Below are 23,973 nucleotides of genomic sequence, written 5' to 3' on the forward strand. Positions count from 1 at the left end.
ATCTGCAATTCAGCCACCTCTGATTGGCCTGCTCCAGAGCCAGTGTTATCACCGCTTGAATCGGACAAGTGTGAACATCAACAATTGAAAAAGACAATCATGGCAGCATCCTATCCCTGAGAAGCTCCCATAAGAAAGCAGATAGCGTTATCAGTAGATACTCTCTCTTTTCCAATAGTCTCAACTTATATCGTTGCTACTCTTCTACAGTCGATTGCATAATGATGCACACGACGGGAAAAGAAGCGACTTGGCTTTTCAGACAGTTTGTGCACTAAAAGAGACTGTCATTCTCGTGACAATGCAAGAATATGATAATTTTAGGAGATTATGATTTGAATTGCTTTATTCCTCGATATTTTTCCGTAATCTTGCGTTTCGGATCGTTCTTGTCCGTAACTTCCTGTTTTCGCCATGAAGAAACATTCTATCAGCTTTGGAGAGCCCAGCCATGGACTGTCCATCATCGTCAGATTCTTCTTCAATAGAAGGTGCTGAATATTCAAAAATCTGCCGAAAGTTCTCGTTTGCCTATTGAACAGATTAATATAACTACGCTGAGCTGGTCGCACTACTCACAGTATCAAAATACCTTTAGATGAGGTTGGAGATCGTGACCAATAACTTCTCGAAAACATTCCATCAGCAATAGTTTGGCTAAGAAAGGTTTAGTTTTAATCCAGCTTAAACGCAAGTGTTGAAGTTCTACTTACCCCATCCTTTCAACTGTACGAGGTTGCCATTGATAGATATCTCTCTAACTGGTCGCACCCCTTCTTCCAGTGTCTCCAAAACGTTTTGGAAGACAGGATCTTCGTCATCCTCATAATCACCAACATTATTGGTTTCTAGCGATAATTCTGATAATGTATGGACCAGACCGTCCATATTATCGTATTCTGGAATACTCGCCGTTGTATTATCTTCTTCTTCGTTCTCATCGATTGGCTGCTTGCAATAAGAGATTAGAACTGCTATCTTCATGATTTGGACTCAAATTACCTTTCCATTGCATATCCGCAGCGTTTCAAATATAACACCAATATTCTGCGCAGCAGCTATCCGTACACCTCGATCTGACGAATCTAAAAGGAGCTCATGAACTGGCATAACTCTACAAGAGAGATGGCATTAATAAACCGTCACCAAAGGAGTCTGTAGACAAACTTGCTTTTCAGTTTCCTCGTTCACGATATCAGGATCGATAACACCTTGGCAAAAAGAGGATACAAATATGACACCATATGCTCGTAGGCATGCTTTTGTCAGATTATGTTGGTCTGCTTCATCAGAGTCTATGTCTTGTCCTTCGGATTCAATCAACTCATAGATGTAGTCTCGAACAAGCTGTGCATCGATATCCGAAGCAGCAATTGAGGTCATCACTCCGAGTGCATACAGAGACTAAATTCCTCAAATAAATATAACTGCACGTAGAGCAAATTATCTTACATCTTTCGTTTACTTTGCATTTAACATCAGTATCTGATGTGTTTTCGACCGTGCTCTTCAACGCTGGTAATACACGCTGGTATAATTCTTCTCCATCTGTAAGTTCAAGGTCACCTTGGTTGATAAATGATAATGAAATGGCATGCGCTGCCAAAGAGGACTCGCGAGCTGTGGCTCCTTTACTAAGTGAGCGACGAAGAAGTAGCAGTAACTCCTCGTGCCGCTGACTCAATTCAGAAGCTGCATAGTGTCGGCTTAAGGTTGTGACAATAGTTGCTAATGCTTCCTCTCGAACACTACATGATCGCACTATTAACATGAGAAACGACCAAACTCGTTGATCAAGAGAATTTGCCTCGATCGAGTAACATTCAGATCGTCTATTGCTTGGTGCAAATCACTAGCCCAAGAAGAAGGTCCAGTAACCGTACTGGCACCTTTATCCTTGCGTTGGCTGCGTCGTGCATATGAGGTTGGCATCAAAGAAAAAAATAAAAATAAAAAAGGGTGTCGGCTTTGCATTCTCGCGAAATGTGACATTCAGATCGACCTGTGAAGTTTGCACTAAAGATGCACGTGGCCTTAAAAAGACACAATTGTCGCTTTTTTATGAATATATTAATAGCACTCTTGAATCGAATGGTTTGCTTGCAAAGTCTAATCCATCCACCCACACGCTAGCGGTAATATAATTCCAAGTTCATGCCGTTGTTCAGTTCATCTGCATAGTAACGAAATTAGGTTTCGTATCATGACGTATAACGGAGTATCAACTTACAGTCTTCCAAAGTGATGTGATCCTTGTATTCTTTGTACCATTTCTTCAATACGATCTTGTGAGGATCTGTACCGATTTGTGCAGCAACGAGTTTCTTAAAATCGCCAACTGTGTCCTTTGGACTGCATTTTACACGCACTTTCTTGCCCAAACGGTCGTTTACTTCCAGTTCAATAAGATTATATTGAGGTGTCGGTTTTGGTTTCTTTGGCTACGAACTTCCACGTTAGCATTGTAGTACTAGTCCACTGCAATGTCTTACCTTTTCGCTAGAAGGTTTGCTCTTTTCCCTGCGCGACGGCGATCGGCTTCGGGATCGTCGTCTCTCTCGTCTGCCTGGAGATCGTGATCTCGAGCCTCTTCTTCTTCGCTCGGCGCTGTATGGCGATCCTTCGCGCCGACGTGGAGACCGAGAGCGGGATCGAGAACGATCACGGCGTCGGCTGGATCTTTTTTCATCGTCTTCTCTTCTCGAAGACCTTCTCTCAGGAGACTCCTGTTCTATATATCACAGTCAGTGTCTAGAACAGCATTTCATAAGATGCACCAGTACCTTTGTCGTGTTTCTTGAATTTAAGCATTGTGCGCAGAACAGCCTGTTCTTTGCAGAAAGTGTTGAGTACACCATTCATACTCAGCCGAACATTTTCATTTGATAAGTGGCGTCCTGTCCTTGGTTTGACTTGAATCTTTTTATTCCTCTCTACAATGGCTGAATACCTTGCTAGTATTTATGGTACTGAAAAAGACAAGTAAGTACTTTGGAACTGGTATAAATGGTGAGTGCTCAATGCGATTAACATTTATTTTCGTCTTCAGAGTCAATTGCTCCTTTTACTTCAAGGTAAGCTTGGACCGTAATGCTTGACAAATAGGGTCAATCTTTGCTAACGATCGTGTATAGATAGGCGCCTGCCGACACGGTGAGCGATGCTCACGTAAACATGTCAAGCCAACGTTTTCTCAAACTATCCTGATTGCAAATATGTACCGCAATCCCGGCCACGAACCTACCTGTACAATGACGCCAGAGGAATTACAGAAGGATTTTGATCTATTCTATGAAGATGTCTTTATGGAACTTGCGCAGTTTGGAGAAGTTGAAGAAATGTGTGTTTGCGACAATATCGGTGACCATCTTGTGGGCAACGTGTATTGCCAATTCAAATACGAAGAAGACGCTGGAAAAGCTGTGGAGAATCTGAATAGGAGGTTCTATGCTGGTGAGTTTCAGGACGATAGTCATAACAGTGCTTGTATTTAAATTACGGATTATCCTTAGGTCGACCGCTGTATGCCGAACTATCACCGGTGACGGACTTCAGGGAAGCCTGCTGCCGACAGCATGAAATTGCAGAGTGTAACAGAGGTGGTTTCTGCAACTTTATGCATCTGCGACACCCCACGAGAAGCTTGAGAAACGAGTTGATGGACGCTCAACGACTATCTATTCGAGAGAAGAGGCGTGAGGAACGGCGACGCCGTGAAGAAGAACGGGAGAGAGAAAAAGAACGAGAAAGAGAGAGAGGAGGAGTAGATGAACATAATGATTCCCATACTCATGACGATTATTACGGCCGTAGTGACCGTCACTATGATTAGTTATTCTTATAGCAGTTCCTGTACAGTACTTAAAAAGCGTGATATATAAAGGGAAATTATCCAAATTTTGGCAGAGAGGGTATCAATACGTCCCTTATTTATATGTACATGTGCGCGTAACTTGGGTATTGTAATTATACTATGAACGTATGCATTCACTTTGCCGATCCGCGCCTTTCAACTGGAATTTATTTCTTGGGAAGCGTCTAACTTATGCGGTACGACTTCTTCCGACCAAAATACTGCGTCAAATGAACGATCAACAAGCGTCTGGCAGCGCATGGCCCGAGCCACCTTATCTCTACAAACGGTATACTGCTGAGAACTGGGAAAAGTTACAAGAAGCAAGGAAGACTGGAGTGTACCCAACCACACCTCTGAGCCAGCCGCCATTTCCTGATTACACCATCCAATCACTCGAACCACCTGCTCCTCCAACTGACGCTTACACGGTCTTTGATCAACGCTGGCAGGTGTGCACTACATATTACAGAGAAACTGCAACAAATATCGTAACAGACGCGCGATTAGGTTATTGAGCAGCTACAGACTCTTGAAGATCTCGGTGTAAAACAACTGTTTCCTTCAGGACCTATAGGTACGGATGGTTGTGTGCTGTGCGTTTCTGAAATCATTGCACTGAATCATTTGTATAGATCGTATAAAGGAATTGAAAAAACTAAATCGAACACTTATCGTACAATTCCTGGATTTATTAGATGTTTTGGTTAAGGATCCAGAACAGGTACAAGTATATTGATATGAGTGAAATCGTGTACTGCACTAATATGGCGTGACAGTATGGCCAACGGATAGAAAATATAAGCACGATCTTCATTAATATGCATCACATTTTGAATGAATATCGCCCTCACCAAGCTAGGGAGACTCTACGACTGTTAATGGAGAACCAGTTGGAAAAGAAGAAGGAAAAAACTGCAGAAATACGAAGGTAACAAATGTATATACCGTTCACTTTGGATCCACTTTTAAACTTGTATTACTTTATCGTAGGAAGTGCGCCGAGACCCTGACCATGCTGCAAACATTTGGACACGAAATTACCCAACCGTTACAAAACGAGGAGTCAAAAATGGTCGTAGAAATGGCACTAGATAAGAACGCTGACGAGGATACCCTAATGATGGATGCATCAAAAGAAGAGACAGAGCATGATTTGCACGAAAGAATTATTGCAGCAGTTGATGCAATACAGTAAAGAAGAAAATCGATTCCTTTCCTATGAAGATACAACACATTCCGACTTCCCAGCTTTGCATCTCTTGAGAGATCTTTACGCCTATTGAACCGACAACAATGTAGGATCCATACTCTCTCCATCCACTTGCCTTTTTCCTCCCCGCATATATCATTCATAATCATCAATGTCGATCAATGTTCCTGCGGCAATTCATGTCAACCGATATATGCGCAGAAATGGCGGAGGTTCTCTAGTGGCTTCTTATTCTCCTTTCAATTCTCAAAGCTTATGCGAGTGATATGGTCACCGAGTCGACAACCGGCTAACGCACGTGTGTCGTTTCAAAACCTGAGTAAACACGGCGTCAAAGTCGGTGACTGGGCAGAGATCGCTGATGATCGTGGCAATGTATGGTCTCATGTTATTAAGTTTATGCTTCTGATCTGACTTTTGGAAGAAATCATATTGTCGTGTATGGCCCGCAGATTTGCCAGACGATCAGGTCGTAGCTGACAATTTCCTGAGAATCGAAGCGAGCAACAACAATGTGACAGACGCACCGTCGTCAAAAGTCGTGCCAGTACGAGTATATCAGATCGCTTTGGAAGCAACGCTTACAGTCAGTATAAAGAAAGGGATTTCAGAAGAAGCGCAGAAACGCGATCTAGCATTTGTTTTCGAGGATGGTACAGCTCATATGAAGCAAGAGGTACACGCAAATTGATTCATTTGTTTGAAAAGTAAATGTATTGCTAAACAGCATGAAGTGCATCAAACAATTCTGTGAAGGCATTCTTGTGCGCCCTGGATCAATCTTAGCCAGTCAAAATCCGTTCTCGGTGCTGCAAGCACGCGTACTTTCGACCCAACCAGATAACACGCCTGTACTTATTACGAGAGCAACGCGTCTGACGCTGCTGTGCACCAATTATGAAAAAGAGGACACTGTCGATCAGAACCAAAGCATCGATGGATTGATGAGATCTATTGAAACTCTTTCCTTGTCTTTGCCAAAAACCGAAAAGCCGACAGGTCTCGAAAAAGCCTACGATGCTTTATACCAAGTTGTCAGTTATCCTTTCATGTACAAGGAACACATCGAAAAGCTAGGTATCGAATGCCCGAAAGGCATCCTCTTATATGGACCTCCAGGCGTTGGCAAGACATTTTTGGTGTCATCTGTTGCTCGCGCTTGCGGTGCACAGTTATTCATCCTGCAAGGGTCAGAGATATACGGACCTTACATTGGTGAAAGCGAAGAAAAGCTTCGGATCAAGTTTAGGCAGGCTCAAGAGGCTGCTGCGCGTAAGGATATTCCTGTGATTCTTTTCATCGATGAAATAGTAAGTCGTTCGATCATATCGATATCATAGCATATTCTGACTGCATTTGAAGGATGCTTTGACACCGCATCGTGAAAAAGCACAATCGCACGAAAACAGAGTTGTGGCACAGCTTTTGACATTAATGGATGGCATGCAATCCAGAGGGCGTCTAATTATCGTTGCAGCTACAAATCGACCGAACGCAATCGATCCAGCGCTCAGACGTCCTGGGCGATTTGATCGCGAGATATCCATAGATGCTCCTGATTTTCAGACTCGCAAAGCATTATTTACTGCAAGTTTACAGAGCATCCCAATTGATAGAAAATCTGTGAACGAAGGTAAACACGAGACACTATTGACAATTACATTCAAGTCTCGTCTCTAAATTTTGGCGCATAGACATGCTCGCATCAGCAACGAACGGATACGTCGCTGCTGATATTGCAGCTGTTTGTAGAGAGGCAGCCATGCAAGCCCTGCGTCGTTCTATTTCTAGCTTGTAAGTAAAGTCGCAGCTATCAGCAACGATTTACTTAATATCGTCTTTAGAGAGAATGTGTCGGTATGCTTGGAAGACTTTAAGAAAGCATTTTCTGCAGTGGGACCATCAATGCAGCGGGGATTCCAAGTACAAGTTGACAAGACCAATTGGGGAGATGTTGGAGGACTTGAAACCGTTAAAAGGGTATATATATATATTCTAAATCATCAGTACATTGCACATAACTAACATTGCTTTTTTCCCATTTAGCAACTGAAACAAGCAGTGGAGTGGCCGATTGTGCACAAAGAGAGCTTCTCACGCCTTGGCTTGAAACCGCCACGGGGTATTTTGCTTTACGGTCCACCTGGTTGTAGCAAAACAACTCTTGTTAAGGTGAGGCTCCTAAAACAGCATCGTGGTCAATAGAATATATCTAATCATTCGTGATATATTGCTTAGGTGATTGCATCCACTTCCGGGGCGGCATTTCTATCCATAAATGGAGCACAGCTTTATTCACCATTCGTGGGTGATTCTGAGAAGACAAGTAAGCTACATAACAATCCACTTTATGGCTTAGATACCTCTTGACCTAACAAAACAAATTCTCGCTATAGTACGCACGACCTTTCAGAAAGCACGGGCGTCTGCCCCGGCAATCATATTTTTGGATGAAACTGAAGCTATCGTTGGAAAAAGAAATATGGGTAGCGGTGGTTCCAGCAGCGGCGACAGTGTCCAGGAAAGAGTACTTTCAACGCTTTTGAACGAAATGGATGGCGTAGAAACTGCAGGTTCAGTCCTTATTGTGGTACGACGACTTTGTAATACTATCTGCGACGATTAATTACACTCACCATTGTATAAAAGGGCGCTACTAATCGGCCAGATATGTTAGATGCAGCGCTGCTGCGCCCGGGACGCTTCGATAGACTTGTATACGTCCCTCCTCCGGATGAAAAGGCTCGTCTAGAGATCCTGAAAATTCATACAAGACATATGCCACTTGCGGACGATGTAGACTTGGAAAATATTGCATCAAAGGTGTGTATCTTGCATGCATCAAAATCAGAGAAATGTTTCTGATTTGCCCTATGAAAAGACGGAAATGTACACCGGTGCCGATCTACAAAATGTGTGCAGGGAAGCCGCGATGATGGCGCTTCGCCGTATGCATGGAGCTGATTACGTGGTAAGTGCTATTAGCTGTATTATCTGCTGGACATACATTGATAATGGGATATTACAGACGAGGGAAAATTTTGATGCATCTTTAACTACGATACCACCTTCTCTGACAATAGAATCCGTTAACATGTACAAAAACACAGTACAACATACATATTAAATTAAACAATTGAATGATTGAATACATGAAAGCATTTTATATATATCGTTAACGTCACATATAATTCTATTTTGTGAATTTCACCTTCGTACTTCTCTTCGTTTTGTGCTTCACAGGCTCTATAATATGCTCTTTTTCTTGCAAATTCCGAGCGCCTCCCCTGATTGCCCTTCTAGATCTTTCAGGTTTTCATTTTCTTGACCTGAGGTAGGCTTTGTACGCTTCCTAGCAGGACTTGCGGCTCTCGCGGGTTTTGGTACGTTATTTGTACCGTTTACTGCATTTTTGACGACTGAAGCTTTTGCAGCCTTCCTCTTGGAGTGGTGTTGTTCGTTTCCCATCTGAACCTTCTTCCTTGCTTTCAAAGTTTTCTTGCGCGTTGTCGCTGCTTCAGTGGCATTATCGTTACCAACATCTGCATCTTTTCTAGTTTCTCTTTTGCGTTTACGAGGAGCAACATCTTCCACCGACTCTTCCAAGTCAATATCGACATCGACTTCCCGGTACGAGACTTGCTCCGTTTTTCTCCGTGACCTGCGCAGCATGTTTAAAGCCTCACTGGCATAGTTGCTCTCATCTATGGGTGCTTCTATCTCCTCTTCTTCATCTGCTACGGTTTCCGCTTTCTTGACTTTACGCTTCCGAGTTTTCCTTTCTTTGGGCTTGAACGGACCAGCTTCTACCCATACTTCATCGTCGACGGGGTGTAAGTCATATAGCTTGTAAAGTTGAAATACAGCTTGCTCTTTGGAAAGACATAAAGTTGAGTTGTGTCAAATTACAAAATGAAAATGCTCAGATTTACCTTTATCTTTAGCTTCAATCATAAGATCGACATCATCAGTTACCGGTGGCAAATTAACGACGCTAATAGTTAAGGCGTTAGCAGCCTTTGCAATGGTTGGTTTTCCCATACACTTACCGATCACTGTGCGCCCTTCTCTCCATTGCCGAGAATGCTCCAGGCCGCGATTCAGAATAATGTTGCTACGCAGAGAAGATACTGTTGGTAACCATGATGGAATAAGCAAGGATTGATAGGGTATAGCATACCTTCGGTTTGAGACCCTTTCGTGTCCATGTCTCATTGATAGCTGGGATAATATCGGGCAAATATTCAATAGTTCCTGGATTTATGCTGTTAAAATGTTGTTGTTAGTAAAATTCCTGCATCGCGAATCTCTTTCGTGCGTTCAACTTCTACCTATAATGGTGCCTTAAAAAACATGTCAGTATTATATAAAAAATAGCAGAAACGACGTGATCAATTTACCAATCGAGTACGAGGGGTATACCTAATTTCTGACAGATTGGTAGCAAATCGCTAACAGAATACCCTAATTCATCGTTTTCGAGGACCTATAGAATGATCGTCAGCCCATCTACGTACATATATATTGTTTGTATGACGATAACTACCAGACGGCGTTTAATCTGTTCAGGTAGTTTCTTGTAGTTTTCCTCGAAACGCTAGAGAATCAATGGTTATACACGGTATCCATGTACGCCTCATGTTCGTACTTACCAACATTGCAGCTTCCTTGTCACCGTAAACGCCGCCCATATGACTGTACGCAAAAGAAGTTTAGTATTACTAGCAGAAGAATGGTATTGTATTTGGTACATACATTATCATGATCGAATCCGGTGGTAAACCCATATAGTCCAACATAGATGCATGATCTAAAAGGTGTTAATAACCTGTAATCCTCACAGATCTAATAAATCTTCCGCAATAGTACATACATGTCAAATCTTTGATCGTTCTTGCAACAACCGTGGGGTTCGGAGAGCCAAGCTGATTATATTGTCCTGGGTGCGTAGTCTGAGGATGTGCAAAGTATGATTCAGCAAAACGAATGCACTAAAAGTTGGGCAACATTGACGTTACTTACAAGGCGATGATTATACTTGGCGGCCAACTCGCCCACTTGTTTCAACTCATCCTTGGCATATTCCAAAGAATATCCAACGGTGTCATGGCTGGCAAAAGGGAATAATTCGCTGGATATCCGCATAAATTTGATCCCATGCGCTGATATCCAGAACATTGTCAGCCACTCATTCCTTTTGAAAACAGCGGCACACATTACCTTCATTCCATTCAATAAGCGTCTTCAAGTCACGCAAATTCTAGACAAATAGTAATAGCATGATAAATATGACGATGGAGAAGATTGCTCGCATCCACAAAAATTTACCTGCAATCCAAGCTCTTTGAGAAAATCCATGCCCTTTTGTCTGATGGTATCTAAATGTCGAAGAATGTGGTTCTCAGCATACAATCAAACGTCTGATGAGCAATTCTGAAGGATGTACCCAACCGGCAGGTCCTGGAGCAAAACACAGGAGGTTTCTGGTTTCTCAAAACCGTATTAAGACAGCTGAAAGATGAATTGTCTGTTAACGACCGCAAATACATTGTATAGAAAAATGAATACTTGCGCGTAGCCGATACGTCCTTTGAATTCTCTTGGATTCGGATGTGCATAAGTGGTCTGTACGATCTTGCTGACATCAACTTCTTCGTTCATCACGACTGCTTCGACTAGACCATTCTCTCGCTTGACAAGGGCATGGGTGGTTGTCGAGGTATGCTCGGTTGCCACAGCCATGCTCATTATTCGGACACTGGATTTTACAGCGAATACCCTCGTGTGTGGAGTGCGAGAAAAGAGAGGAACTATTCGTGGCAACAACAACAACAACACTTTTGAGATATAAAATTGGAAAAAGAAGCGGATCTCAACGATCGCACAAATCGACGATCATGCAAATTGCACAAAATGACGGTGTTCCAGGCAATTGGTTCCGTGTTTGAATAGCGGTAAAACTTTATTTCCGGTAGAATTGTCGTTTAAAGTGGAACCATAAGCTGAGCACTCCCCGATCGAAACTACATTTGAATCCCTTTTTGTGCGAGTATTCCCATTCTCGGTTGACAATACGGAAGGCAATATCCTACATTGCAAGGTTAATATCGGTTTCAAAAGAGGTTGCTGCGCATTAGCCCCTCGAAGCTTACCTCATACGGCGGACCTGCTCGGAAGCGAATCAAAACCGTTTCATTGGATTCGGGATCTTTCTCAATAAAGTAGGTGGGTGCTTGGGATTTATCAATCAAGTCAGGATAGAAAATATTGAACTTGTAGCCCTGCACGACTGTAGTAGTTCGATTTGATGTCAGCTACTGTTGCAAACGTGAATCTCCACCGATGAACTTACCTTTCGGTGGCGGGTTATCCAGGTCATAGTGTGTTTGGTTGTATTTGTTCCATTCGTATCCAGTGTGAACACGGTTAAAATACCGTGGCTTCCTCGGACGATATTTGTCTTGCCAAAGGTAAGTTTGCTTGGCAAGTTCTGCTTCAGCGTTGAAAATATCTTCATCTTCATCAACTCCCTTGGCAGCTTCCTGTTCAAACAACACCACAGATGCAACAGAATCGTCCTCTGGTTTCTCGGCCGCAGGTTTCGGTTGAGGAGCTCTTTTCCTTGGTATAATTTTACGTGACAGAACTCTGTGCCTGTGTTCCATCTATTAAAGTCCATCAGCCTCCTGTCATTGTCGCAACTTAATTATCGTGATTGATACATACCAATTCTCGGAGATCATCCATAGGGTCTATTATTGGTGCGTCTCGATCATCTCTACCGAGCTGCGACAAAGGTTCAGGGCTCATTGAGCGCTCATATGTTTGCACGGCAGTATCCTCCGCAGCTTGTGCTTCTTTCTCGAAAGCAGCATCCTGTTGCTCCATCATCGTCTGATCAACAGGCTCAGTCTGTATGCCTTCTCCCGGCCCAACACCTTGTCCATGAACTTGCACCTCTTGTTCATAAAGAACTTTGCGCAACTCTTCTTGCACCTTTTGAGCCTCTTCCTGTTGACGTTTACGTAGCTGTTCCAAACGCTTGGATAGAAGCTCTTGATGCATATCGTTGAGTTTGGCCTTTGCTTTGTAAACGACCAGCTCCTTCAAGAGGTTTTCCCAATAGTCGACATCCACAGGGTTGTTGGATTGCAGCTTTTTCACAATTCCTTCCTGAAGAACCGTCAACTGTGCGTAGGTTTTCCCAGAAAGTACGCGATATACGTCTCGTTTAACGTCATCTGAAACACCTGTTGCAAGACGCTGAGAGGGATCTGCCCTAAGTTTGTTGAGCTGGTCATCTGCAACGACAATCATAGCGCGCCAAAATTCCAATGTTTTTTCGTTCTTCTCCAGCTTTAAATGCATTTGGATGTCTTGATGAAGTTCTTCCGTTTCCTCTAAAGACAGATTCTATATTCAACTCGTTAGTCAATATACTAGATTCGTTCTATTTTCAAGATACTTGCATTCAAAATGTTGTAAGGTTCATCCAGATCCACTTCTAACTCCACATCGTTCTCTACTTTGTCGGGTTCGTTGGCTAAGCGCAAATTCATTGCCAAAATGTCGATAGGTTTCGCTCGACCGTCTCTTATCCGGATTTCTGCTCTTCGTTTGGCTTGCTCCAAGTGGAATTCTTCTTCCTTTGCTTGCCAATCACCCATTTGAGCAAGCTCGGCCTCACGCCTCTGTCGTGTTTGTTCTTCCTCACGTAACTGCATCTCTATCTCTCGTTCTGCACGACGTTTGTTTAGCTTTGCCAATTCCTCCTCTGTCTCTCGTCGTCGCTCTGATTCCCGTTTCTTGATCTCTGATGCATCTTTGCCAAACAGTTTCCGGTCCCGTTCCTTCTTTTTGGACCATACGAATTTCGATTCTAGATTGATGTCGTTGAACGGGTTGTTCACGTTCGAATAGCCTAGCTTGTCAAGTGCTGGACTAGATCTCGAAGTTTCCTCTTCCTCAGACTCGTCACTGTAATCCCGTTTTCGTTCTTTTTTGTGCTTTTTGTGCTTACGAGGTCGATCGTCGGGTGAAAGAGATCGACGCTTATGTCTTAAAGATCGTGTCAGCGCAAACATTCAGATTGACAAGATAGATAGTAAACATACTTTGAATGTTTTCGTGAGCTTCGATCACTATATGGTGACCGCGATCGACTACGCTCACGGTAGCGATACCGGTCTGGCGAACGCGGCATCAGGTGTGAGGAGAAGGGTTTGGTGGAAGAGAATCGAAATTGGTGCACTGCTGCATTCCGCTGAGGCAAGTTTCACAGCCAGCATCCAGCTGTGGTCAAATAAGGCGACGAATCCATCGAATAACTTAAGTATGTGGAGGACTTGCATATTGAGAGAATTTACTGGATACTAGTCATTCAATCCTAGAATTTTGCCAAGAGCCTAGCAAGACAATCTATTTGCCAATATGTAGACAAGTTCAGAATGAGGTTGGTTCGCAGTTTCGATCACCAGCCGTTGGTGACATATTTTAATGTAGATCTTCTCGTTTACGAGCCGCAATATCTCGATCGATGCCACTACAGTGTCCCTTTCAGATAGGATGTTAAATTTGATTAGGAAAGAAGATATAGGACAATCATAGCATCAGGAAGAAGAGGAAGAAAAAGGATATTGTACAAGGATGATGTATCTGGCAAGCGAATACCTTAATGCAACTCAAACTGGTAAGCTTGCATTGTAGAATATGTCGCAAATACATAGAAAATATTTTTGATCTAAAACTCTCCGGGCGAACAGGTGCATAGCTTGAAGCAATGCAATAACCACGCTGGTGGACCTCTGGTATGTTATTAATTAGTTATCGTTATTGAACCGTGGATATGGATAAATACATAAAAGCTATTTCTTATAGATACTGGAGCGCGATGTTATCGGCGCGATTAATATGCGTCGTATTCTGAAGATTTACATGCATACCGGCGACCTCGGATCTCGACCGTTGTCGATGAAGAAAGCTATAAAGCTGTCCATAGCTATTAGATGGGCTGGTAAGTTTATATCAACGACCTTATTGGTACGACTTGCGTTCTTCATTCCTGACATATTTGATCCCTGAAGCGAGTAGTCTGCATAAAGTCTTTTGTATCTCTTATCCCTTAACAATTGCTCGTTTCTCTGTGTTTATCCTTTTTTTCTTCTTCATGAAAGAAATAAGTGACATTTCGCTGCTGTCTTTTTCGTTCTTGTCATGTTTTTAACCTTTTTAAATACATGTCTTAGCTTGGATCACTATCACGCTATGTATTTCCTTTCCTCAAGAGATCGCTTTGCAGAGTTGACTTTGAAAGCAAACATGGCATGCCAAAGAAGCTCGAAGGTAAAAAAGATCAGTATTCTGCAAACGTAACATAATCTGCAGATAGCAATAGGCAGGATGTAAAACGACTGGAAGTTGGCCATCGTTGAGTAAATAATATATGTCTACTATGTGGTGATAGATCAACTACAAGGTGGGCAGGCAGCACGAATGGTTACGCTGAAGCAATAAAAATAGATTTTCTATCGTTGCATCGATTTATGGAAAATATTTAGAACAAATGACCCTGCCACGAGACCACAGGCTCTGTAGACCGAAGTTATCTGAACCAGCTATCTACATACATCATGCAGAATCGTACATTCAGAGTCAAAATGGTCGGTTCCTTTATCACTTTTGCTGAATCCATAGCGTATAATATACATCCCATGTAAGGGCATATCTGTTGTGTTGCAGAGTTCAAACCTCTTTGTGGACGGGATGATATTCCTCGCGTGTTCCTCTATGAATTGTCAATTTCAGGTTCTGTGTAACCTCTGCAATTTGACATTGCTGACCGCGAGACCCAGGTCCTCCCCCAATTGTTCCTTCCACCTACATTCCTTTTGTTTACCTTTTGCCCTCGCACTTGACACAAACTGTGCCAAGTTGCCCCCTCACAAATTCCTACGAGTAACCACGCTTTTCTCTCTCTCTCTTTAGCTGATAAGCTCAACAAGTAATCTTGGGCTTCTTGCAAGTGATCACGATACCCTTAAAAGTATGATGCCAACACCGAAGCCGTCATTGTCAACACCAGCAGGGCAGCCCAGCAGCACACCTTCTGCTCCAGTGGTGTTGCCTACACCTTCAAGTTCAACTTCCCTTTCAACATACAGCACCTCGAAGCAGCAGCTTGAGCGAGACCTTGCCAAATACGAGAAACGTTTAGAGGAGACGACCAGCGGAATTGAAAAAAACGTGCTTACAAGACAAATCAGTCAAGTCAGAAAGAGGCTACGGGACCTTGAGCGCAGGCAGCAGCACGACTTGGCACCTGGAACACTCGAAAAACTACGTAATTTGGAACGCGACCTCAACAACTATCGCTCTCCCAGAGTAAGGACACTTTCTATGAACGCAGAAAGGATAATGCCCCTGAACACTCCTTTTAGGCACCGATGCCCACCCAGTCATCATCTCTATTACAGGATTCTCTGTTACCTTTACCACCGCCGCCCTCAGGCTCCACGCCGACAAAACGCCGGTCCAAGGTACCGAATGCTGACCGACGCAATACCGATATCGAATTTGCCACAGAAATTGGCCAAGGCTTGCTGCTGGAAGTGCGCAAGATGCAGGCCTTGTTGCAGGAAAAGGAGGAGCTGCTGAGCCAGCTCGAAATCCAAAAATCTGATCTAGAGCGCGCTGCAGAAGCTATGGCCAAGCAGTTACGGCAGAGAGAAGAAAACGAAGGCAAGCAAATGTAGATGGAAGGACATTGGATTTCCAAACTAAGGCAAATTTCCATTTTGTAGAGAGGTTAAAGGAGGACACATGGAACCTGGAGCTTGCAAAGCAAGAGCTGACCATGAATGTCACCGAGTTGCAGCAGAACCTCAATAGAATGAGTACAGAGCAAGCGCGGTTGATGAAACATGTCAATGACCTCAGTACAGAGATGGAACGAATGCGGGACAAGGAGGAAAAGCTGAATCAAACCATTGAAGACATGAAGACGCGCCACGAGCATGATATGTCGCTTATACGTCGCCACGCTGCTGGGTTACAGCGAGAAAAAGTCGATCAAGCCAAGCAAATTGAGACTCTCATGTCCGAACTTGCTATCGCTAAAGCACAGACTCGAATCAATAAGCGGAGCATGTCTGATCTACAAGTTGTTACCAAGACCGACAGGATAGACTCTGCGTCTCCCGACACGTCTGACAAAGAGCATGCAAGCCCGAAGGCGTCTCCACCATCCTCCCCGCGGCAAACCTCTGGAGGAAACCAAATGCTCGAAGTTGAGACGCTCAAAACATCCTTGGCACACGCCCACCGAATGGTTTCTAATCTAAGAAGTACATTGCACCGCGAAAAAACCGAAAAGTTCGAGCTCAAGAAACTGCTTGCTGAGTCGCAGGAGACTATTGAGCAGATGCAAAACGACCCTCGAATGTGGGTGGATGCTGGCGGACGAGGTGCAGCTGAAGGAACTCCACGTAGATCTCAGCATAAAAAGAAGCGTCGCACAGCAGCTCGAAAAGCACGTGCAGTTGGTAGCCGACGGCAAGAGGAAGGAGAAAACGACGAGGAATGGATTGAAGAAGAGGAAATTTCTGACAGCCAAGTCTCGACGGATGCAGAGGAGGAAGAACAGAATGTTAACGCAGCAGGTTTTACGACCTTGTCCTCTGAACTGTCCAAGAGCCAACAGAGATTACAAACACTGGATGATCAGCTTATGCTAGCCGAGGGCAATCAAAACCATGTGCTTTCCTTGGGTGATCAGCTAGCCCAAGTTGCCGAGAGAGAGCATTTGTCGTCTTCATCCATGACCTCGCTAGGTGCCGAACTTGCTCAAGCAGATGTAAAACAGGCAACGGCAGCAGTATCATCCGGTGCAGGAGCAACAGTTGAGTATATCGACCAAAGCGCTCAAGCATCAATTTCTCCGGCTCAGCGCACCGATGCTGCCACGCAAACCGACGGAACAATTAGTACGGTTGTGGAATCGTCTATACAAACATCGGATACGTCTCCATCTCTACAAACAGTACGGATACCCAGCATGAGCGCCATGCCTGTAAAGAGAAACACTCTGCATGAGGCTACTTTGGAGACTGTAAGCTCGTCGCCAACAAAACGTAATACTTTGCAGGATGCCACGCTAGAGTTTGTCGGTGTCACACCCATGAAGCGCAATACTTTGCATGAAGCCACACTGGAGTCTGTAGACGTATCGCCAGCAAAGCGCAATACTTTACACGATGCAACTTTGGAGTCTGTGAGCGTGACTCCGGCCGAGCGAGGATCATTCCAGGACTTTGCTTTGGATTCTGTGAACCTAGAACCATTGAAACGTAACACGTTGCGCGATGCTACCTTAGAATCTGTCAATTATGCTCCCAAGGAACACGTTCAGTTGCAGGATGCTACTTTGGTATCTGCGTCCAACGCCGGAGCATCGGAGGCAGCAGTCTTGTCAACAGAACATATGTCGCCAGTTCCGTCTAACGCAGTATCCATGAGCTATGAGGATATCAAACGATACTCTCTAAGAGCAAATGACAATTGGGCAGAAGCTACCCTCAAGGCAGTACAGCACAGCGGCTCTGCTCAAGCAACCTCAGCTGTTATCGATCATGTACACCAGAGCGCGCAAAAGGACACAGCACCAGCATCAGCAGGCGAGCAGGGTGTAGCTTCGCAGAAGGAAGCATCCTGCGAGATTACACCGGTACCATCGAGCACTGAAGACTTTAAACAGAACAATGCCAGATCCGACAGATCGGTAGATATCAGCAATTCTATAACTTTACGAGAGGACCCTGTGCAGTCCTCATCCATTACATTCCATTCAAACCAACCACGCGAACAACAAGGTCAATTGGATACTTTCTCCACAGGAACAGTCGCCAGTAAATCATCCATGCTTTCGTCTGACAACCATCCTCACATCCCACAAAGCGCAGGCTTTGGAGGAATATCTCATGGCACAAACACAGAAACGGCAGGCGCGCATGCTTCTATGGCTGGTGCAGCTATCATTGCACAAGCTACATCTGGAACAAATTCACAGAATGCGGCTGATGGATCAATGCGCGCTTCTGCATCCGAATCGAATATTCATCCACCCACGTTTGCTACCGAAAATGTGCAGTCCATGTCTTTGATACCATCGATAGTCCACAGCTCTCCACCCGCGGATACACAATCGGCAGGATCTCGATCGGATTTGCTTACTCGCGCCGAAGCAGAGGCGATGGTTGAGGCAGCTGTGGCAGAGTATCGCAAGCGTCTGGAAGAACTGAAACAGATTGGTAGTGTCACAGTGTATCCACCCTCATCGCCCGAGATCCCACCGCCTCGCCCTACCAGCCCTGCACCTTCTTCGCTGTTGAACAAGGCACTTTCAACTCGCTCACGTGCTCTTTCTGTATCCAGCGCTTCCGAAAGCCGGTTCGGTACGGCTCTTGTCAGCTCGCAATCGACAACATACAGCAGCCGGCGATTCGACGAGCGACGTGGATCGGACAGCATATCCAGCGGTGCCTCAACCATTGAGCGTCGTCCTTCTCTGACTTCGTCTCAAATTGATGCAGCTGCAAGAACAGCAAACAGCCTCACTGATCCAAATGCAATTGCACTTATCACGCAGACTATGATTGGCGACTGGATGTGGAAATATACCCGCAAAGCTGTCGGTAATGGATTATCCGAGCGCAGGCATCGCCGGTTCTTCTGGATCCATCCGTACACGCGCACATTGTACTGGGGTCCTCATGCACCTGGTACTGATGGAAAGGAATCCAAGGCAAAGAATGGTGTGTACAAGTATATTGAAATCTACCCAAATTTGTCGTATTCACCGAATCGTACGTTTTAGCATACATTGAAAACATTACAACCGTGCCAGATAATTCACAGCAGCCGCCTGGTTTGCCCAACGTTAGTCTGTTGATTCAGACAAGCAACAGACAGATCAAAATTACCGCCCCTGACATGTCACGCCACGAAGTATGGCACGAGGTAACATCCCACAGGAACATTACATCTTCGTAAATGGCCGATGTAAATTATCTTTCTCTAGGCTCTCTCCTATTTGATTGCACGAGCTAACGGCAGCGAGAAGCGCGAGCGGGACATTTCAGATTCTCTATCTACTGCTCCTCCTGCATCCATATTCCGCAAACCAAGTTTCCAGCGTTTACAAAGCTCCTTGCATTCTGGTGGGAGCTCTATTGTAGAAGAAGATGATGACGAGGACGAAGCATTGGAAGATGTACGCATGTGCTGCAACGGCAAACATCATGTATCGAAACTTGAAAAGCAACATCACCACTACCAGCACCGTAGAACCCCAGTTTAAGCCCTCCTCTATTACATCGTATATTGCACCTTTTCTGTGAACCAAGTAATCAATCCCAAGCTCATACCCTTTTAATGTACATGTTTTTAATTTCTCTTTCTTTTCTCCTTTGACTACTATCATTAGTAATGATACACGGTGACGATACTGTCCCTGTAATACTTGAGTACGAGCCCGAGCTGTCTTCTAGATACGCCTTCTCTGTACATGATTTCTTCAATCGGATGTTTTCCATCCATATATATAGTAAGCCTTTCGAACAAATCAGCGATCTCTTTAGGAGCCTTTTCCGTTATCTTCAGTGATCGTTCGCGCTCATTTGGCGACGGAGCACTCGATACTTCCTCTTCCAAGCTCGTGAACGATGGACGGTGCTGGACTGGTCGCAGCAGTACGAGAAACATGTGGAGTTGTATGACAATATCTTTGCGGACTAGATACGTGATTGCTTCGAGGTACTGATCACGCAGTTCTTTGGGCGCAATTAGGTGGAGTGGTTTGGCGACGGATAGCTGGGAAAGCAAGATAGGTAGTTCTAGATGAGGGGTATGTAGTTTAAAATCGGCATTAAGCGCATTCAAATCCTCTAATTTTGCTTCAGGAGAAACAACGTATACATTGCGTGCATGGATTGCATGTATTAACTTTGCTTTGCGCCAATATACGAGGTGAGCGGCCAACCGGTATATCTGCGCAAGCGAGCAATCGAGTAACAAATGGAGTTCCTGAAGGCTGTGACGAGGAGTCAGAATCTGCACCAACTGCACCAACGTCGGGCTCGCATCCAAAGGCATGTTCTTGAGTACTTCTTCTGCATCTTCGAGCAGCAACAGCGCGTGATATGGACAAATTACAGGGTAATGGTCGAATTCATTTCCGTCTCTGCTGTACATGTCGACGAGAGATGCAGAAGCTTGGTCGGTCTGCGTCAAGTGAGAATTACGCGGGAATTGTAAAGAAAGATCGATAAAGTCGTTGATGATGACATGCGCAATCTTGTCGCTCGAAATAGCCGTGTAAATCTCCTTAATATCCCGTGCTAACGATGATTCTTGCAAAATATTCTTCATGACTTGGTCGTAGGGCGTGCCTTTTGCCGCTCCGGCATCCTTGATAGCTAGGATATTTTCAACTTCGGCAAAGACGTATCCACATCGTTGTTGCTCGTATTGCAACGCAGACGCGTATCGTCGAACAACGTGCATGTACATGGCGTCTGTTTGGGCGTTTAATTCCAGGTCTGGAGGTGACATGACGAAAACAACGTGGAAAAGAGTCATATGCGATCCTTGTCTCTCCTTATCTGGAGATAGCTCATCTTTTATCTGGGGCTTTTTGGAATCGCCTTGGCTTAAGGTCACTGGGTGACCAACGAATGTCAAGTCATCCAGCGTGAGCTGGAACTTTTGGTTGCAAAGTGGGTGCTCAGGCGCCAGCGCGTCAGCGAGAAAAGATACCTCCATGTTGAAGATAAAGTCTCGCCCTGCAAATGCATTGTATTCCGCGGGAGTATTTCCAGTGTCGCTGCTGTTAGCTTTCCGTACTTGAGCGTCTGATGCGTTGGGTGGTAGACGGTGATTGTCAGAAGTGTTGCTCTCATTCTTTGGTCGGACAACAGGATACTCCAAAGAGTCCTTATCGGCTGTAGGTCTTTGCGGATCAGGGGGATAGCTCAGCACAAACTGGTGCCCACCTGTAGAGTTGGCAACCAGGAAGATGGCAAGCAGAGACGACATGTAAAAACATGCGTGGTGGAGCAAAGGTAACTGAGTTGCCGCATACCGGAAGCCCACCCGCTCAATTTCAGGCAGCAGGGAAGGATGATTCTGCGTGCGCATGTGTAACCATCAAGCCCACAACGATGATGATGGTCCACCCTCCCGCCATTTTTCACTCTTAAGAGCAAGTTTCTTGAAACTTAAAGCTGATAGGCATCATTTGGGTTTTCTTGGCAAAAAGTTCAAAACAGGCAAAACGGCATTTCGCACGTGCGAGGCATTTTTCTTCTGATCCTGTAGGTGACACACGATCTGCAATCTCGTATTTTTTTTCCTTTTCCAACTGAGGCCAAATCTAACAGCTCTGCAGTGTAGGATATGAGACAGGATCTCAACTGGCCATGACTGAAAAGAAGGGCAAATTCGAGCTGCCTTTGAGGCCTTCACGAACCAACTACATTGGCGCAGTGCTCTCTGTTGTCGGCTTTCTTCTGACACTACTGTGTCTCGTCGGCAGCCGCCATCCCTCCGGCAAAGGCCTTCATTTCGTAAAACTGACCGATAACCCTCCTGGGTCCCTTGCTTTGTACGTTAGCTGGCAAGGTTACTGCGTCGATGATCAAGGTCGCACTGAATGCAAGACAGACGATGGTGTCATGCAAGCGCCATTTGGTTAGTGATTGCAAAGCCATATGAATAACTATGCTGGAAGCTCACACAGAATTGCGGTGCCTATCTAGACGTAGTGATTGCGACAATGTTCAACGAAACGTATCCGCAACTTTTTACAGACGAGGTTGAACTGGATCAGGACCTGTACCCGCTGGCGGCACCCAATCCAGTACACAATCCCAAAGTGTTTGCAGCCTCCGTGCTGTGTCTCTTGTGCAGTGGTGCGGCATTGGTTATCGGACTGCTTGTAATCGTGATGGGATACCGCTTCCCAGATACTCACTATTCGCGCGGCTTTTTTGCATGGGCTGCTGCGGTGTTAGCACTGCTTTTAATTGCACAGTCCTGTGTGCTCTATCAGAATGGCGCGCAGATGCTCAATTTGACATACCCACACCTGATAGCAAGTCTGGGCCCTGGACTCCCAATGATAGGTGTTGCGTTTGCCTGCTTTGTACTCGCTGGGTTTGCATATCTGCATGGTTGCTTCAACAAGGATGAAGCTATAGAAGGTGGATACAGCGCGCTGTGAAGATCAGCCAACCACACCAAATTTTATTTTTCAATCATTTCACCCCTTGACTTGTTCTCCTCAACGCCCTCTTCGTTCCTAGTCTCCTTAACATCCTGTGATTGACGTGTAGAATCCTTGATCAGCGACCGAAGTACTTTATTCTGTGATAGATAAAAAAGTCAGCCAAAACAATGTGTGAATTGGGTTTTGCTTTTGTGTTCCTTACCTCTACCTGCAAATCATGCAATTGAGATTGCATCGCATCAAAAATCTCGGCTTTGGAACGCCAATATTCCAGCTCTTGTCGAAGAGCTTTATTCTCCTGGTCCAGGCGCTCCCAATAGTCCAGAGAGCGCAGTGGCTGCGGTGGCGGAAGCATTCGCGACGCAGAGGAGCCGGTGGGTGTCGGGGATGCTCCTGGGGAAGCGGGAAGATGCAGTTTTTGAATAGGTACCAAATTAGTGCTTTCAGATATTGGCAAATGTGGCAGTGCGCCCGGCGATGGAAGCAGATTTCTGTTGGGTGGATTTGGATAAGATTCATTGTTCAAAGGCTGCGACGCTGGGTTTGCAATGTGGAGCTGCGGCACGACTGGACGAGAGGAAGGGCCTGACGATGCTACTGCTGCTGCTGCTGATGGTGGAGGTGGAGGTGGTTGTTGCAGCGTTTTCCGTTGTATGCCGCTGCATGCTGTTCCTTTTTCTGCTCGACAGTGACGATTAAGTGCATCGAGACGAGCGAAGGAGCGGTTGCATGTGGAGCAGACGTGCGGTCGTTCGCCTGTGTGTAATTGGCGGTGCCGTTTTAGGTCGTGATGCCGTCGAAATAGGCGGTGACATATGTCACACTATAAATTTAGAAAATGGGGTTAAGGGTTCTTTTCCGATCTTAAAATTTATATATGGCACTTACCAGAAAAGGTCGTTCTGAAGAATGGGTGGTGAGATGTGATTTGAGATTATGTGGACGACTAAATGTTTGATTGCATTTATGGCAGGCATATGGCTTTCTAGCACCTTCGTTGTCAGTAGTAGTAGTAGTAGTAGTAGTAGTAGTAGTTGCGCCTTGTGGTGAGGATGTGGCGTCAGTGGGCAGAGGGTATACAGTGGCTGGAGTCACCGGAGTGGGTAAATACTCTTCTATGCTTTGTTTCTCATTAAGCAAGGATGAAATGGATGCTCGCTGTTGCTGCTGCTGCTGCTTTTGTGTCTGTGGCGTTTCTGGCTGCGGTCGCTGTTGCTCGTGTTGCTCTTGTGTTGGGAACTGATAGGCTTTCGTTGACGACTCCGGGGTTGTCGCCATGGATAAAGACTTGGAAAGAGGAGAGGATATAGGGGAAGAGGGAAGGAAAGAAGCTCTTTTTTCTTGCGTGGGGAGAGGGTATGCAGCCTGTTGGGAGTGTAGAGAAGGGGAAAAAAAGAAAAGGAAGTGCTTCTCGCACCCTCTTCCTCCAGCACAAACCCTGCCCAGCAGGGTGACACAGAGGGCGGAGAAATACAGCCTTGGCGTGGCTTCGTGTACTGTGGCGCTACAAACTCGCAAGCTGCACGCACGCGCACTCATTATGTTTATCAGTGACTACCAGAGGTCACATTCGATTCCCATTGTCAGCACATTATCGTCACGTAATTGCAAGAATACGGATATCCT

The 23,973-nt window shown here is 45.0% G+C and overlaps 12 protein-coding genes across 12 annotated transcripts; 6 read left to right on the forward strand and 6 right to left on the reverse strand.

The window, feature by feature from the left end:
* Nucleotides 1-345: 345 nt before the first annotated feature.
* On the reverse strand, nt 346-1,932 carry VTP01DRAFT_452 (uncharacterized protein; the record flags this gene model as incomplete). The annotated part of the gene is made up of 7 exons (XM_069383210.1): nt 346-531; nt 593-657; nt 714-948; nt 1,003-1,114; nt 1,172-1,404; nt 1,466-1,748; nt 1,808-1,932. 7 exons carry the CDS (start codon nt 1,930-1,932, stop codon nt 346-348), a joined length of 1,239 nt encoding a protein of 412 aa, XP_069244872.1.
* A 197-nt stretch (nt 1,933-2,129) lies between these two features.
* VTP01DRAFT_453 (uncharacterized protein) lies at nt 2,130-2,811 on the reverse strand (the record flags this gene model as incomplete). Its single annotated transcript, XM_069383221.1, has 4 exons — nt 2,130-2,173; nt 2,231-2,441; nt 2,493-2,731; nt 2,784-2,811. 4 exons carry the CDS (start codon nt 2,809-2,811, stop codon nt 2,130-2,132), a joined length of 522 nt encoding a protein of 173 aa, XP_069244873.1.
* Nucleotides 2,812-2,938: 127 nt separating this feature from the next.
* On the forward strand, nt 2,939-3,832 carry VTP01DRAFT_454 (uncharacterized protein; the record flags this gene model as incomplete). Its single annotated transcript, XM_069383232.1, has 4 exons — nt 2,939-2,982; nt 3,050-3,074; nt 3,135-3,453; nt 3,513-3,832. The coding sequence occupies 4 exons, from the start codon at nt 2,939-2,941 to the stop codon at nt 3,830-3,832; spliced, it is 708 nt and encodes a 235-aa protein (XP_069244874.1).
* A 251-nt stretch (nt 3,833-4,083) lies between these two features.
* On the forward strand, nt 4,084-5,051 carry VTP01DRAFT_455 (uncharacterized protein; the record flags this gene model as incomplete). The annotated part of the gene is made up of 5 exons (XM_069383243.1): nt 4,084-4,305; nt 4,364-4,430; nt 4,489-4,577; nt 4,633-4,784; nt 4,847-5,051. The coding sequence occupies 5 exons, from the start codon at nt 4,084-4,086 to the stop codon at nt 5,049-5,051; spliced, it is 735 nt and encodes a 244-aa protein (XP_069244875.1).
* A 270-nt stretch (nt 5,052-5,321) lies between these two features.
* On the forward strand, nt 5,322-8,193 carry VTP01DRAFT_456 (uncharacterized protein; the record flags this gene model as incomplete). Its single annotated transcript, XM_069383254.1, has 12 exons — nt 5,322-5,441; nt 5,491-5,742; nt 5,801-6,376; nt 6,429-6,699; nt 6,761-6,860; nt 6,911-7,046; nt 7,113-7,238; nt 7,305-7,392; nt 7,463-7,656; nt 7,716-7,889; nt 7,948-8,037; nt 8,095-8,193. The coding sequence occupies 12 exons, from the start codon at nt 5,322-5,324 to the stop codon at nt 8,191-8,193; spliced, it is 2,226 nt and encodes a 741-aa protein (XP_069244876.1).
* A 119-nt stretch (nt 8,194-8,312) lies between these two features.
* VTP01DRAFT_457 (uncharacterized protein) lies at nt 8,313-10,814 on the reverse strand (the record flags this gene model as incomplete). Its single annotated transcript, XM_069383265.1, has 15 exons — nt 8,313-8,938; nt 8,999-9,060; nt 9,116-9,180; nt 9,247-9,331; nt 9,398-9,409; nt 9,467-9,552; nt 9,613-9,663; nt 9,719-9,761; nt 9,822-9,876; nt 9,940-10,018; nt 10,089-10,228; nt 10,287-10,326; nt 10,395-10,444; nt 10,513-10,577; nt 10,639-10,814. The coding sequence occupies 15 exons, from the start codon at nt 10,812-10,814 to the stop codon at nt 8,313-8,315; spliced, it is 1,635 nt and encodes a 544-aa protein (XP_069244877.1).
* Nucleotides 10,815-11,028: 214 nt separating this feature from the next.
* On the reverse strand, nt 11,029-13,269 carry VTP01DRAFT_458 (uncharacterized protein; the record flags this gene model as incomplete). Its single annotated transcript, XM_069383276.1, has 6 exons — nt 11,029-11,154; nt 11,219-11,355; nt 11,419-11,731; nt 11,793-12,479; nt 12,536-13,124; nt 13,181-13,269. 6 exons carry the CDS (start codon nt 13,267-13,269, stop codon nt 11,029-11,031), a joined length of 1,941 nt encoding a protein of 646 aa, XP_069244878.1.
* Nucleotides 13,270-13,740: 471 nt separating this feature from the next.
* VTP01DRAFT_459 (uncharacterized protein) lies at nt 13,741-14,147 on the forward strand (the record flags this gene model as incomplete). Its single annotated transcript, XM_069383287.1, has 3 exons — nt 13,741-13,755; nt 13,829-13,873; nt 13,944-14,147. 3 exons carry the CDS (start codon nt 13,741-13,743, stop codon nt 14,145-14,147), a joined length of 264 nt encoding a protein of 87 aa, XP_069244879.1.
* A 963-nt stretch (nt 14,148-15,110) lies between these two features.
* VTP01DRAFT_460 (uncharacterized protein) lies at nt 15,111-19,419 on the forward strand (the record flags this gene model as incomplete). The annotated part of the gene is made up of 5 exons (XM_069383299.1): nt 15,111-15,446; nt 15,503-15,803; nt 15,866-18,874; nt 18,937-19,079; nt 19,141-19,419. The coding sequence occupies 5 exons, from the start codon at nt 15,111-15,113 to the stop codon at nt 19,417-19,419; spliced, it is 4,068 nt and encodes a 1,355-aa protein (XP_069244880.1).
* Nucleotides 19,420-19,541: 122 nt separating this feature from the next.
* Nucleotides 19,542-21,155, reverse strand: VTP01DRAFT_461 (uncharacterized protein; the record flags this gene model as incomplete). Its single annotated transcript, XM_069383310.1, has 1 exon — nt 19,542-21,155. The coding sequence occupies one exon, from the start codon at nt 21,153-21,155 to the stop codon at nt 19,542-19,544; it is 1,614 nt and encodes a 537-aa protein (XP_069244881.1).
* Nucleotides 21,156-21,538: 383 nt separating this feature from the next.
* VTP01DRAFT_462 (uncharacterized protein) lies at nt 21,539-22,341 on the forward strand (the record flags this gene model as incomplete). Its single annotated transcript, XM_069383321.1, has 2 exons — nt 21,539-21,809; nt 21,878-22,341. The coding sequence occupies 2 exons, from the start codon at nt 21,539-21,541 to the stop codon at nt 22,339-22,341; spliced, it is 735 nt and encodes a 244-aa protein (XP_069244882.1).
* A 23-nt stretch (nt 22,342-22,364) lies between these two features.
* Nucleotides 22,365-23,625, reverse strand: VTP01DRAFT_463 (uncharacterized protein; the record flags this gene model as incomplete). The annotated part of the gene is made up of 3 exons (XM_069383332.1): nt 22,365-22,484; nt 22,550-23,170; nt 23,236-23,625. 3 exons carry the CDS (start codon nt 23,623-23,625, stop codon nt 22,365-22,367), a joined length of 1,131 nt encoding a protein of 376 aa, XP_069244883.1.
* Nucleotides 23,626-23,973: the final 348 nt, after the last annotated feature.

The sequence above is a fragment of the Rhizomucor pusillus genome (genome assembly GCF_041956525.1).
Source record: "Rhizomucor pusillus strain CBS 183.67 unplaced genomic scaffold VTP01scaffold_1, whole genome shotgun sequence".
NCBI lineage: Eukaryota > Fungi > Mucoromycota > Mucoromycetes > Mucorales > Lichtheimiaceae > Rhizomucor > Rhizomucor pusillus.